Here is a 13,957-nt window from a genome sequence, read left to right as displayed (position 1 = left end):
GATGTTCTAGCACAAATGTGTTTGTCCAAACGTGCCTTGCACACCACGTTCTCTTTGTTCCAAACAAAATGTGTTGTGGAAACTGGAGTATGCACAGAAAAATGACTGCGGTGTTTAATTGATAATGTATACAGGCGAGAGGAATTTGGTTTTCCAAACAAACTATTCAGTTGTGGAACAATGTCAAATTAAGATGTCGCAAGCATTTCAAGTCAAGGCGCAATCAATTTAATGCCATAGTTTCGTTTTCTTTCGTGAAAATAAACATCCTGTTTGATTAAAAACATCATCCTTCCTTCTTGTGGTTCTTTGTGCTGGTATTTTCAGTATTTTGGGGATGTGACTAGCTGGCTGCTTCAACAAAGAGGCACCAGATCAATCCACAACGTGGGCACTTTGCCTTGGATGTTGTTCGGATGTTGTTTCGGTGCAGCACAGTGCCGGTGGGCGTCTTTCCTCTGTTGTCTTATTCATATAAGGCCTCTTTTTGCAGTATCGACCTGGGGAGCTACTGGAGGTCTTTTTGTATCGATGCACGGAATCTTGGCATTCTTTCTTTCTTTAAGTGGTGCAAAACTGGTTCTTGTTGCTGGTTTTCTGCTTTTTGTGGGTAGTCAGGTACATGAAGTTGATGTCACCCTTGTTAAAACTTACACTTTCACCGTGCGTTGTGTGTAATCAACACATTGGTCGTGATTGTGATTGTGATGATTACGTGATTGTTTATTGGTCATGATATAATGTTATTTCTCACTATTCACAGGGTTTCCTTTTTTCTCTTGAATTTGTAAGATGAATTCGCATGTGATGACATGACTTGGATTGGAAGCAGAAATTTGATTTGAAAACAAAATCCAATTCATCCATCCATCTTCTATCGAGCTACGCGACTATTCCATGCGTACATTTGCTTACGTAGCCACAGCTGTACAGTAGCGCCTGCACACGAAGGACTAACAATGGAGAGCAGCAATAACACTCGTGCCTATCTGTCAACGTTCCATCCGAGTAAATTCACATCTGACTTTGATGAAAAGGACACAAAGAGATTCAGATACAAACTGGATAAATTGGATATTACAAATCGATCAAGCAGTACACTGAAGAAGCCACACACAGCAAATCGTGTCTTCATCCATGGTAGAAGGATCTAAGAGCCAAAGGAGTAAAAGAGAAGGCGCTATAAGTGAAATAAAAGGATGAGAAGACAAATAGCAGCAAAAAGCAAAGGCTCTCCAGAAGGTATGTTGGCTCTGCTTGACCCTATACAGGGATATGGTGGCGCGTCGGGCCTTCTGGGGAGTAACGGGTTTGTTATCATCTTATCTTCACATGGGGTCGGTAGAATTGAACTTGAACTGGTCACCAGCCAATCGCAGGGCCCACATAGACAAGCAACCATTCACGCACTCATTCACTCCGAATGACCCGGTACCCAAGAAAACACATAATAATGGGGAGAACATACATTTTGACTCTTGTCTCGGTCATACTTGTCAAACGTGTCTTGTCCTCTCCCGTTTAATTCAAGATGCAGACATTCTTACTGAGTGGACAGGATGTGAACTCTCTCTGGATTTCTGCCTGCCTGGTCTGAAAGAAAATGATGGCGGCACAAGAAACACACTGTCATGTTGAGGGCCTAGTAAAGCCAAAAGTCAGTTGGACTTTGCAAGGGAAGCTTTGTTTTCGCTGTCTGACGGACGTGAGAAGACTACTGTATGTAAAAAAACAACAGTGACAGCCTTAGCTCAGGGTTTCATGCAATGTGTCTAAACATTTAAATCCCCAACAGAGAATAGGGTGCCTTGAGGCAGCAACGGCGCAAGGATCGGAGAGCATTGTGAGCACATGTCTTTGACGCATCCTTGCTTGAACTGTGTTGATTTCAATGCAGATTGCACGGATAGGATATTGAAATGGAAGAGGGTTGTGGTATGCATTAACTGCAGTTTAACGTACAATATATAAATCCTATTCAAGTTAAGTAGGAGTGGGTGGATGATTATTTTTTCCTTTTGTATTTGTAGCTCATTTGCTGCATCCAGGCATTGTTTTGAATCAATAGCGTGCACAGAGAGCAAGAATGCTTGGATGTGTCAGGCAGCATGTTAATTCAATCCCTTTATTTTTATTCCCAAGGACCTTTTTTGTTTACAATTCCTGCCTAAATGATTCAATAGCTGAGCATGTGGAAAACGTACTTTCCCAAGTAGAAAAAAAACAAAACTGCTAGCCATGTGGCAAATGTATATTTATCTCTTCAGTAGGGAAGGCCATGTATATGCGAGTTAAGTAAGTCCCAAACACTGTACCATGACAGACTTGTCGCATGTTCTTGGATTGCCCACAACTGACATGTTTTTACAATGCTTATTCTGTTATAAGGAGAATGTGCATTGGCACTGAGAGAATTCTGAAGGGTCTTATTCTTGTGAAAGCTTGACCTAAATAATCAGAGATGGATTTGAGCCACTACAATTGGCTGGCAACCGGTTCAGGTGTCCCCTGCCTATTGCCCGAAGACAGCTGGGATGGGCTCCAGCACCCCCCACAAGCCTGGTGAGCATAAAGCAGATCAGAAAGTTAGGGGTGTTCACACGGCAAGATTTGGTCCGGTGCTACGCCGGGGCTGCCCCAGTAGAGCGTTCACACGTGCAAATTAGCTCCGGCGTAGCCCCGGAAAACAGCTTACACCGGACCAAATTTGATCCACCTCAGGGAGGTGGTTTAAAAATTTGCTCCAGAGCAAATGCTCGTTTGCGAAGCAGCACCGATGTAAATTTGCACGTGTGAACGCAACTGGGTTAAATTCGTTCCAGAGCAAATGCTTGTGAAGAGTTGATTACGTACGGCAAGAATGTGTTGCTTTCGTGCTCTGTCGGACTTCCGTCATGTGTTTGTTTAATAACGACACAAGACTTGGCTGGTAACATCTTTCCTTTTGTAGGAGACTAGACTGTCTCTGAGTTGTTTGTGTAGTTTGTTCCTTTGTTGTGTGTTCACACCCCCCCCCCCCCCCATATAATTTATTTTGTTATTTCCTCTCTTGATTTTCTGTTTGGCGCATTACGTGTTTGCTTTTCTGAGTGTCATTGAAGTCATCGTTGATTTACGTTTTCGGGGGCGGTCACTCCCGAGCAGAAGGCACAGAGACCGAGAAGGAGAAGGACGTGCCTGTCAAGTAGTCGCTTGAGTTGTGTATACGTTTTAAAAAGAACCAACACGACAGCTCATTTGTTTTCTGTCGTTTTGCTCCGCTGCAGAAACTGCCGTGTGAACGCAAGTGGGGCTGCACCGACGCTGTGCCGGCGCTGACACGCTCAGCGGCTTTGTACGTGTGAACGCTCCACAAAATTTGCTGCGGTGTAAAATATATCGCAACAAAATACATCGGTGCAGCGCCGGAGCAAATGTGTGCCGTGTGAACACCCCTATAGATAGGTGGATGGATTTGAGGCAAATCTGACATTGCGATAACGTCACCCCAAGATGTGCGGCTGTATGCATGTGTCATTATTCACCGGCTGATTAAAGGAAGCATATCTTTCATGTTTCACCTCTCTTCTACAGTAAACTTTGATGACTGCATGGGGAACAAAGCGGTGGTTTTCGAGAGCAGCGATCCCAACTTCAGTGTGCGCACAGATGGGTCCATCTTTGCTCAGGGAGAGGGAGCTTCCTTGACTGAGCCAATCCAGTTTAAACTAACAGCAAGCGGTCCACATTCTCACCTCTGGAAGACTGTGATACAGCTGGCACTGATAGACCCCCCTGCACCTCAACAAAATGAGCATGAGGTAAGTTAAAATAAGACAAGCACACCTCACTTCAATTTTTAATTATCAACCAGTGATTTGACCACATGTTAGATTCCGACCAGCGGTGACGTTAACAGCCATGAATCAGGTCAAAACTCCTTGGGGTTTGAGCAAGTCAGAGAGACTCGAAAAAAAGAAGTGGAGCAGCACTTGGGAAAAAGTAATAGAATCGTGCTGCCACAAGGGGAGAGTGTGATTGCCCTTAGCCATAAGCTGTTATTGGAAATCTCCAATGCCTTGGTTACCCCACAAGCACCTGACAGGTCCTCTTCTAATCAACTGTTTTCAGAGGACAGGCAACGAGTGTCGCCAAGCTTCAAGTGCCCCAAAAGTGGCAGCTTCCAATTTCAACTCAGGGGCTGTTTAAATGAAGAAATCACTGCTTAATTTGTTAACTGGCTGTTTTTGCGGCATTACTGAGGGGCAGACACAGAGGCTCTAACTGTAGGATTTCTCTAAACATTTATCCTGTGGTATGGCATCGACTTTGCATTGCTTTTAAATTGCCCACTTTGAAATCACTAGTACTGACAACAAACCCTAATTATAGTCTTTCAACATTTTATGAACAGACATTTTTTCATTCTTTCAAAACTGTATAGAAGAACATAGTGAACTACTAAAAATGGACCCCCCCCCACCCCCAGGAATAATGAATATGCCTTATAATTTAACAGAATCATTTTTTAAATTATGATCCTACACATGCCGTTAACATTATTGCGATGATCAAAAGATGACACGCTTGATTGCTGGTTTCATCCAGGGGCTGCCGGCTAATTATTAGCTGCTAACCTGCTAATATTTACATGGGCAGGCTGTGCAATTTCTTCGACGTCATCACTTGGGTACTGCATGTTGAAATTATTCAACAGGTTTGTTGTATTGTCTTGTTGTGGATGACCTACAGTCCCTTGCTGTACGGCATCCTCCCTGTAGTTCTGGAGATACTGCAACACATGTGATGGGAAGGAACTTCACTTGTCAAAAATAGCTTAGGCTTCGGAAGACTAAGGCAAGTCATGGCTGCCCGTCAGGTGTGCGTATAGTTGTACGTTTCGTCAATTTGCTACAATTACTTTCTGTTTAGTGCTTCTTCTTTCACATATTGGCGGAATTTGTTTTCTTCAACTTTGCAAACTAAAGATAGAAGGAAAAGCTGGACTTTGATTGGCGAGTGGTGCATATTTCCGCCGTGTCATGTAAAATCACAATTTGACACTCAGCATTTTTAAAAAAACCAACAACAACAACAACAAAAACCACTGCTATAAGAGCACGAAGCACCCGTACGTTCTATTTAAAATTTATTAACTTGTGAAAAATACTATGTTTTTGCCCTGTTACGTCAAACATTCGAATTGTTGACTACAGATTTGCGGCAAAACAATGGAGGGGGAGAGGGCAGTAATGCTCGGGCTTGGTTAGTGGGATTTTCCAAGGTCATTAACTTTGAATTAGGGATTTGACGGCTCATTCTACATTATCGAAAGTAGTAAAATTTCTTCTTCTTGGCCCTGAAGAAGGGGAAAATAGGTCAATTACTTTTCAAACAGACACAAAGGGAAGCATGTTGGGCTAACGGCCAATTAGTGGAAGTGAACATTCCTTCCGAATCAACGAATGCATAGGTGTCAAACTCAGGTCCTGGAGGGCCGCTGTCCTGCATGTTTTCCAAGACTCCCTGTTGCAACACACCTGATTCAAATGAACAAGTTCAATGTCAGGCTTGCACAGAGGTTGCTGATGATCTGATCATTTGAATCAGCTGTGTTGCAACAGGGAGACTTGGAAAACATGCAGGACAGTGGCCCTCCAGGACCTGAGGTTGACACCTATGAACTAATGTAACATTCCTGAGGAGAATGTTAGGTGAGCGAGTGAGTCGTGGATCAGACATGATTCACTTCAAAACCAACATGCACAATATGCAGCACCATCGGTCGCAGAAAGCAAAGCGCAAAAAACAACAGAAAAATATATGTATGTTGTACTCTGTTGAATAATAACTTCCAGATGTCGAGGGCCTGGGTGATATCAAAGCGTGCAGAATTTTTGGGAAGCAGTGGTGAGGAGGGGAAGAGCTGGGCCCCTCGCCAGCTGGCTGAGGTTGAAGGTACCATTGCTGCAGGGCCTGCAAACATGCTACACTGTGTAGCTTTTGTTCGATTTAGCAAACGAGCATAAGAGTGCATTGTGAGATTTTCCGTTTGGGGGGCCTGGAAGTGTGCAATGATTTCAAATTGTTCGTCAATTCTGAGTTAAATACCACATACTTTTTTCGTTTTTTTGCTTTGAGTTGGTTGTGTGTGTTTTTAGCAGTGGTGGGCGGCCCCCTACCTGTTGACGAATACATTTGAATCCGAAGAAATTCGCTCTGCACTAAAGCCCCTCCATTCGTGAAAGTATTTCGCTTGGGGAAAAACGTATACAATCTAACATCAAAATGCTAAATGGTTAATAACTCTGGGAAAGCAGTAGCCACAGTGCCTCTTCATCTGTTTATCTTCCACCACAACATTCAACTTCAAATCTCTTTGCAGGATACAGAAACAGTTCATAATCATCATTTGTCTAATAACATAACAAAAGCCTAAAAACCATAAATAAAATGTCGCTGGCATACTCACCACATATGCTTATCACTTCGAGAGAAACTCCTATTTTGCGAGCATTAGTATGGTCAAAGCTAGCTACATAGTTGTTGCTGCTGTCAAGTGGAAAATAAATCCTTTTCCGGGTTGAAAAGCTATGGGTGTTGGCCGTCTTATCCTCTCAGTGTCCTTTTTTTTTTAAACTCTGTCTTGAAAATGAAAAATCAATCATGTCCCAACAGTCATCCTCTCTCAGTCACCGGCTTCCCACTCAATGCCATTGAAGTTGAATTATCACCCAGCCCTAACATTTACCGTATTTTCCGCACTATAATGCACTCTCGAGTAAAAGGCGCACCTTCGATGCATGGCCTATTTTAATCTTCACTTCATTATAAAGCGCATAGAATAGAAGCTACAATAGTGGCTGCAGTTGCGTTATGTATCCACTACATAGAGCTACGTTAAAGGAAATGCAATACAATACAATACAGCTTCATTTATAGTGTCAGCCAGAACTCTTATGTGACAATTGTTTCCTGCTAATAATCACCACTAGATGGCATAGGAACACTAACAGGGAAAAGGTAAATGGGGAATATAAAGAGATTGTAACACCCTGTATACGGCGCATCATTATAAGGCGTACTGTCGGCTTTTGAGAAAATGGAATGCTTTTAGCTGCACCTTATACCGCGGATAATACGATAAGTTTAGTTCACATCTGTCCCATCGGTTCTTCATAGGCACACACACACACACACACACACACACTCTTTTTGTCATTTTCTTTATTTATCGTAGTGCTAATACTGTAATAGCCATGTAGCCTTGATGCTAACCGACACACCCATGTGTATCGGCTCATGGACCTCAATTGTGGTCTTTTTTGGATTATTTCACAGTTTGTTTATGTACCATTGGTTCTGAGAACATTTGTTACGCCCACCAGGATCTTAATGACATTGGCGACCGGCATCAGATATCTGTTTCAAGTGCCAGAATGACAGTGAAAACAGCATAACCAGTCTGTATCTCTCCAATGCAAGTCCATCTAGGGATCTTGTAGCTCGCTTAAAATCGCTACACATTGTATACAACCACGTCAGTCTTTGTGCATAACATAAGATGAACAAAATATTTATTTGGGTTTGTACTTTGGTGAGTATTGATTTGATCAGTTGGAAAACAATCTGTGTTTAACCAAGTTACCCAGTTTCTTTCCAAAAATCTCATTGGTAACCAGCAAACAAAAAAAACAAAAAGTGTGAATACTGTCGTGAAGTAATGAGCTTGTCTACTCTCAATTGAGAGACAAAAGTACTTAAAGTGTGCCTGTGGTGGGCAGAAGGAGAAATATATGTGGTTTATCAAGAAAGACTGTATCCAAACGCTTTGTTTATTATTGCTCACAGAACCTATTTGTTGATACGCCATGACAGCTAATGCGCACAGCTGAATTTGCCTGCAAGAAGGCAGAGCTGTGACTAGAAGCGTTGAAAGCTATCTTGGCCCAGCCGTCTCCCCAATTCAACCCGTCGTTTTCTTGGTCGGATTCTGATGAAATTGAGTCACTCTTGCAATTTTCCAGACTCAATGCTGACGGAAGCTTTGTACATCTGTCACTTATGTCACCCGTTTCAATTATTTTTAGTCTCACATCACCATATCCGCAAAGGTTTCTGGTGAAATATATCATCTGCAAAAATGTGTTCAATGTGTTAACAGGTCTAGTTGTAGATACATTTAGACAACTTCATGTATGCTTTAAATGAAGGTTCATGTTTTGATCATGTTTAGGAAAGCGCTCAGTGCACGTCACCGGTTTTTAGATTCTTCATTTGCAGATTTAAAAATAGGTTGAAAGAGTATTAAATTGATTTAAAGCAACCACACGGCTTATTGATTTACGTATTCCAAACTGCTTGAGAAACTGAAGCATTCCGCAACCAATTTGCACTTCTGATCAGTGGAGGTCGAATTCAATTGTCATTGATTCAATTCGATCACACTCCATAATCAGAAGGTTGCATGTGAAGAAGTGACACATTCGCCCCTGTCACGTCTAACGAATGTCTGAGGCTGCCACTAGAAAAACTCTTGAGAGCTGACAGCAGTTCTGCTCGATGCTTGTGCAGGCATATGTTTCTTTGATCAGTGGGAGGGCATACTGTATGAGCAACAAGGTTTGATCAGTATTTACCCTAATGGACAATAAGACCTTGCAAGCCTTATGCAGCACTAATGGGGACAATACAAATCTGTTTATCTCGAGTTTCTTTCTCTGTCCCTTTTTTTGGTATCTCTCTGGTGAGCTCACTCGTACCTCTTTGCACATGTGAAAAAGAAGGATCTAGATTCCCATTCCCCAAAAAGTATCTTTTCTATGCATCTTTATGCTGTACCCTTTCTGACAACACCAGTGCCATATGAGGCAACATTCCCGGCAAACTTTGATCCCCCTGAAGAAAAAGAATGCATTTGTACAGACCTGGCTTGTGTCGGTCCGATTGTGGTCTGCTGACAAAGTCTGAAAGTAAACAATTGTGTGCATGTTTGAGCACACTTGTCAAACACTAGACAAGGTGTTTAAAATGTCCATCTGTGTGTTTGGTTGGCCAGGTTCTATTTTATGTTAAAACAGTGTGGCGGTGATGTTGCATTTTGGACATGACTGAGAGGAAACTAAATTCATGTACTTGTTTAAAAGGGACTTCTGGAAAATGTTCTTTTTAATTTCTTGCATCTGGAGTACTTGTCTTTGCATGAAGTGAGAAATTAAGCAACAAAGTAATTATTTTGTTTGCTGTCTCTATCCATTAATGTGTTTGTGAGTGAGCCGTTCTGAGTTTTGACGGCTCCAAGTTTCTGCCATGCAGCGTCTGGGAAGGCCAAAATGGAAAAGCAATTATGGTTGTGATATATTGCTGACTTTCATCTATTTTGGGTGGGTCTGGAATGTATGCCTCACAATAAGCAGAGATTTGCTGTAGCATAAAATTAAAATTTAATGTCTTTAATTTGAAATTGACATCGCAGCCTGAGGACCCCCAGGCTTTTTTTTTTTTGTAGTCAAGATTTTGCCTGTGGGCAAGGTTCAATTCTGGCTCCGGCCTTCCTCTGCATTTTTTTTTTTTTTTGTAGTCAAGATTTTGCCTGTGGGCAGGGTTCAATTCTGGCTCTGGCCTTCCTCTGCAGAGTTTGCATGTTCTCACCGGTGCCTGCGTGGGTTTTCTCCGGGTACTCCTTGTTTCCTCCCACATTCCAAAAACATGCATGGCAGGCTAATGAAACACTCGAAAATGTCCCTAGGTGTTAGTGAGAGTGTGAATGGTTGTTCGTCTACGTGTACCCTACGATTGGCTAGCAACCAGTTCAGGGTGTCCCCCCGCCTACTGGCCGAAGACAGCTGGGATAGGCTCCAGCACGCCCTGCGACCCTCGTGAGAATAAGCAGATCAGACAATGGATGGATGGATGAATTTTGCCTGTAAATATTTTTGGAATCATTGAATGACCTCTTTGCTTTTCAACACCTCTCTCAAAGGGAAAATCAAATGCTGCTAAAAGTAAACACATCACCTTCATCCAAGCCCCTTTGCACACAACACATCAAACCACCCCCTCAGACTAATACAGACCATATGGATGCTTGCTTGAGACATTTGAAACTTAAAAGCTTTTCTCTTCAGTGTCTTTCAAATGAAGTACATCTAAAAAGTGCTGTTTCTGCTGGCAGATACAGGACAAAGCTTTGAGGGACCTTGACCAAGCAAGAAAAAAAATTACAGAGCCAAGGAGAAAGCACTTCTTGTTTGCTCCATTTGTCTAAATGCTTTTTTTTTAAACTCTCAAACATTATCATTTGCAAAAGTATCTTCAGACAATATATTGCATACGAGTAATCTACAGCAAAGAAGTAGACGCAAGAAACCACTTCTCTCTTTATATATAAATGTATGGTTATTGAAGTTTTTTTTTTTTTTTTAATCTTTCAACAAAAGATTTGCTGCGACTTTGACAGAAACACCCACACACTCAGACATGCTCCATGGTGTACTGTACTTTCCTGCTCCTGCTGAATGCTGTATAATGGAAATGCATTCTGCTCGTGATCATCTGGGAGAACATTGCGAAGTGTGTTCACTCTGAGGCACCTTAGTGCGCGTGCTTCGAACTTAGGTCGTTGCATTCTCTTAGTTCACCACCAGATAGCAAGTGCATATTCCACACTGTACAATGGTTTGAATACGGCCCCCCAAAAAATTGGGGCTGATGACTTGTCGCTGTCTATGTAAAGGATGTTTGACGATATGACGGCGGACTGGTGTCTGTTCATAATTTTATTTTATTTTTTTTTAAACTGCAGTCTGAATGATAAAAAGTTTAAGATTTGATTAGCTAATATAAAACGAGAGGTGAGCCTTTCCTGTTAAATATGCAGCTGTGCTTTATTGAAAACAGATCTGAAGTCAGCAAATAAAAGTCAAGTCAAAGCCAAATGCATCTAAAATGAAGGAGTAATCGTTCCTCTCCTCTGACACGTCATAATATCAGCGATTTACAAACCTTTACCTGCTACAGAGAACAATCATTTGGTCATTAGTGGGCAAATGTCTGAGGCAAAAAGACTGTTTCCCTCCTGGCACAGCTCGGTGAACCTCTGTTGTTTTTTACACGTCATTGCACTACCAGCCGTACATAGAGCAGTGCGACAGGAATCCTGTTATTGAAACAAGCTGTCAGAGAGAAAAACAATCTTGCTGCAAGAGAAGGGCACCGGACAGCATGTGAGCTTGGGGTAGTTCAGGGGAGAGTGATTGAGAGAGAGAGAGAGCACAAGCGATGCACTGCACAATGACGGCTGTGTCGGTGTTCTTGACATGCTTGTGTTGCCTTGCCGATATCCCTGAGATATGTTGATAAAATAGCTGCACAACACATGCCTGGCATTTGTAATCTGATACAACTTTGGATCATCTTCGATCATGTCGCCCTTGAGCATGTGTTGCATCATTTGGGACTCAAGACAATAACCCAATACAAAGTGACAATGTACTTGAACATATTGTCACAGAATCCCCGAGCCTTAAGGTTTATAATCAAAGCTCTCCAACCATATTATGAATAACTGACATTTGCTTTCGACCCACGGCTAAGCATAACGGGCAGACTTCATCGTTTCTATTAGTTTTTTTATTGCTCCATTTGCATTTGATCTTTTTTCTTTTGTTGTTTTTTGCTGGATGGTGCTCATGTCATTTAAGATGTCACAGCCTGGTGAAAGGGACTGTAAACCCCACCACAGGCTCTCTCTCTCTCTCTCTCTCTCTCTCTCTCTCTCTCTCTCTCTGTCTTGATAAGCATTTTATTCCTGAAGTGAATAGCAACATTTTAAGGTTAAATTTAACATTTCTAGTCCGTGCGTTTGCATACAATGGGGGGAGGTGCAATGTGCTTATCAACAGTGTGCACTTTGGTTCCTTAGCGACATAACTGTCTTGTTATTATTTTGACAGATGTGCTTTTTACAATTCCCCAGGAGTTACATTTATCACTTTTTGGAACAAAAGTACTTTGTAACATTGGGAGGCGGGCGGGTATTTCAAACAGCAGCATATTGCTTTCTTTCCTCGGTAAAACCCACTCTATTTTCCAGAATAAGGTTCAAAGAAATAGACACTGAGGGGGGAAAAAAATCGCTTTGATCCACTTCACTAACTCAACTACTAAGAGTTCACTGATATTCAAAGTTCTTTAAGGAATGAAAAGGACTTTTTTCTTAATTAGCATTATGTTATTGTGATGGCCTCATACATACTGACGTTTTTGGTTTTCTTAAAAGGTCACAACCAAAGAGGCGACGGTTGCTGAGAGGAAAGAGACGAAGGAAGCATTCCAAGCCCCACCTCCTGTCATCATGTTCTCCGGGGTCGGCCGGAACACCTCCAAGGGTCTCCGAAGGCAAAAGCGAGACTGGGTGATCCCACCAATCAATGTTGCTGAAAATTCTCGAGGACCGTTCCCTCAGATGCTCGTTAGTGTAAGTGTGATTCATCGTAAAATGACAACGGAGGGGTCTTTACACCCCTTACTGAGTTGGGTGCATAGTATACTCAAAGCAAGGGTGACCTGGAATGGGGAAAAGTGTCAAGGTGTTATTAACCACACTGGTGAGAGAAGTTCTCCCAGACATCGAGCAGACTTCAAAGTAGCAACAAAACACAACCAGTGAAAGATTCTGTGTTTGCAATGGAACAAATGACGATTTCTGCTTTGTTAAGCTTTCATGGTTTTCTTCATCAGGCCTTTTCAGAAGGCTTTACAGACCGAATGTTCTTTTTAGACCACAACTTCAATGTGACAAACTCATGAATAACAGCCAATCAACATATCCATCGAGCAACAGCTCATGGTTATTTTCAAACAAAAATTATTTTCAATCGGAATGCAGCACTCGCATTTTATGGGGTGGTACATAGCAATGTTTCACAAATTGTAAAGCAATTCCGAGGCCCAGGCCAGGCAAATAAACAAAAGTGAAAAGAAGATGGATGCAAATATGCTATGTGGTATGAGTTTAAGATGCAGAGGTTCAAGATGTGTCTCTCTCATAACGCTCTCCATCCACGCTTGTGGTGTACAGTAATTCTTCAAAAAGATGTCATACTGAAAGAGAGCTGTTTCATCCCTATCTCCCTCTTTGCGTTTTCTTGGAATATTTTCTGAAATATTTTGTCATCGGCTTTTCCCTAAGTCTGCACAAAAAAAAACCCTCCCACTTCATCTCTTTTGTCCCTTAAAAGAGTTTTGCATGCTGTCTTTATGTTTTTTTTCCTTTGGAATCTGTTCTTTGTTTTTCACTAAGAGTTTTATCCAGCCACTAGGGAACAGAAGCAGGAGGGGAATTTTTTTTCTTTCCCATCCCTGTAGATTGAGAAAAAAAAATACAAAAGACAACATTCATCATCAAGGAATGCGTTTGTTAAACTTTCTTTTTTTTTAATAAGAGCGTCTGCCCCATTACTCAGTGGTGTCTGAAATTGCAAAGCACATCAGTGTTATGAGACTAGCTACAAAAAAAAAAAAACATTTGGAAAGCACAGCTTTCATTTGAGCATCGTCCAGTCTTTGCTGTAAATAGGTCCATTGGGGCCTGGTGGCTTGGTGAGAAGAAAGGCAAAGTGATGCATTTTGGTGCCTCTGTTGAGCGTCGAACTTTAATGATAACTCAGCCATGGCCCGACTGAAAGCGAGAGGCCCTAACAAGGACACAGCTCTGCGAAGTGGATGTTATTGGGATCATTTTACTTCACTTACTGTTCATTTGTTTTCTCCGCTTCAGTCCTCCGGTTGAGAATTGAGGCTGATGTTGATCTGGTTTTCCTGTCAAACTACCAAGAAGTCTTTACTAAGACGACACTCACTCGTATTCATGATGCAAATGACTAGGAGACCTAGTTATGCATCTTTTTGTGTCTCATCTCCTGTGCCTACCTGGAGCTCGCCATCCCTCAGTGTTGCCTTCCCTAATGGCCTGTGA

At 42.0% G+C, this 13,957-nt stretch overlaps 1 protein-coding gene across 1 annotated transcript in view; it reads left to right on the top strand.

Annotated features, from left to right (window-relative positions):
- Positions 1–13,957, top strand: part of LOC147210664 (cadherin-4-like) — a 209,991-nt gene that overhangs the window by 136,765 nt on the left and 59,269 nt on the right. Inside the window, exons 4-5 of the mRNA XM_086114441.1 lie at positions 3,574–3,800; positions 12,260–12,457. Coding sequence (XP_085970567.1) covers positions 3,574–3,800; positions 12,260–12,457 — 425 coding nt within the window. The remainder of the gene's footprint in view (positions 1–3,573; positions 3,801–12,259; positions 12,458–13,957) is intronic.

The sequence above is a fragment of the Hippocampus guttulatus genome, chromosome 1, assembly GCF_054856545.1.
Source record: "Hippocampus guttulatus isolate MCC_2025c chromosome 1, RoL_Hgut_1.0, whole genome shotgun sequence".
Lineage (NCBI taxonomy): Eukaryota > Metazoa > Chordata > Actinopteri > Syngnathiformes > Syngnathidae > Hippocampus > Hippocampus guttulatus.
Note: the sequence above shows the minus strand (reverse complement) of the source record. Positions and strands in the feature narration are given on the sequence as shown.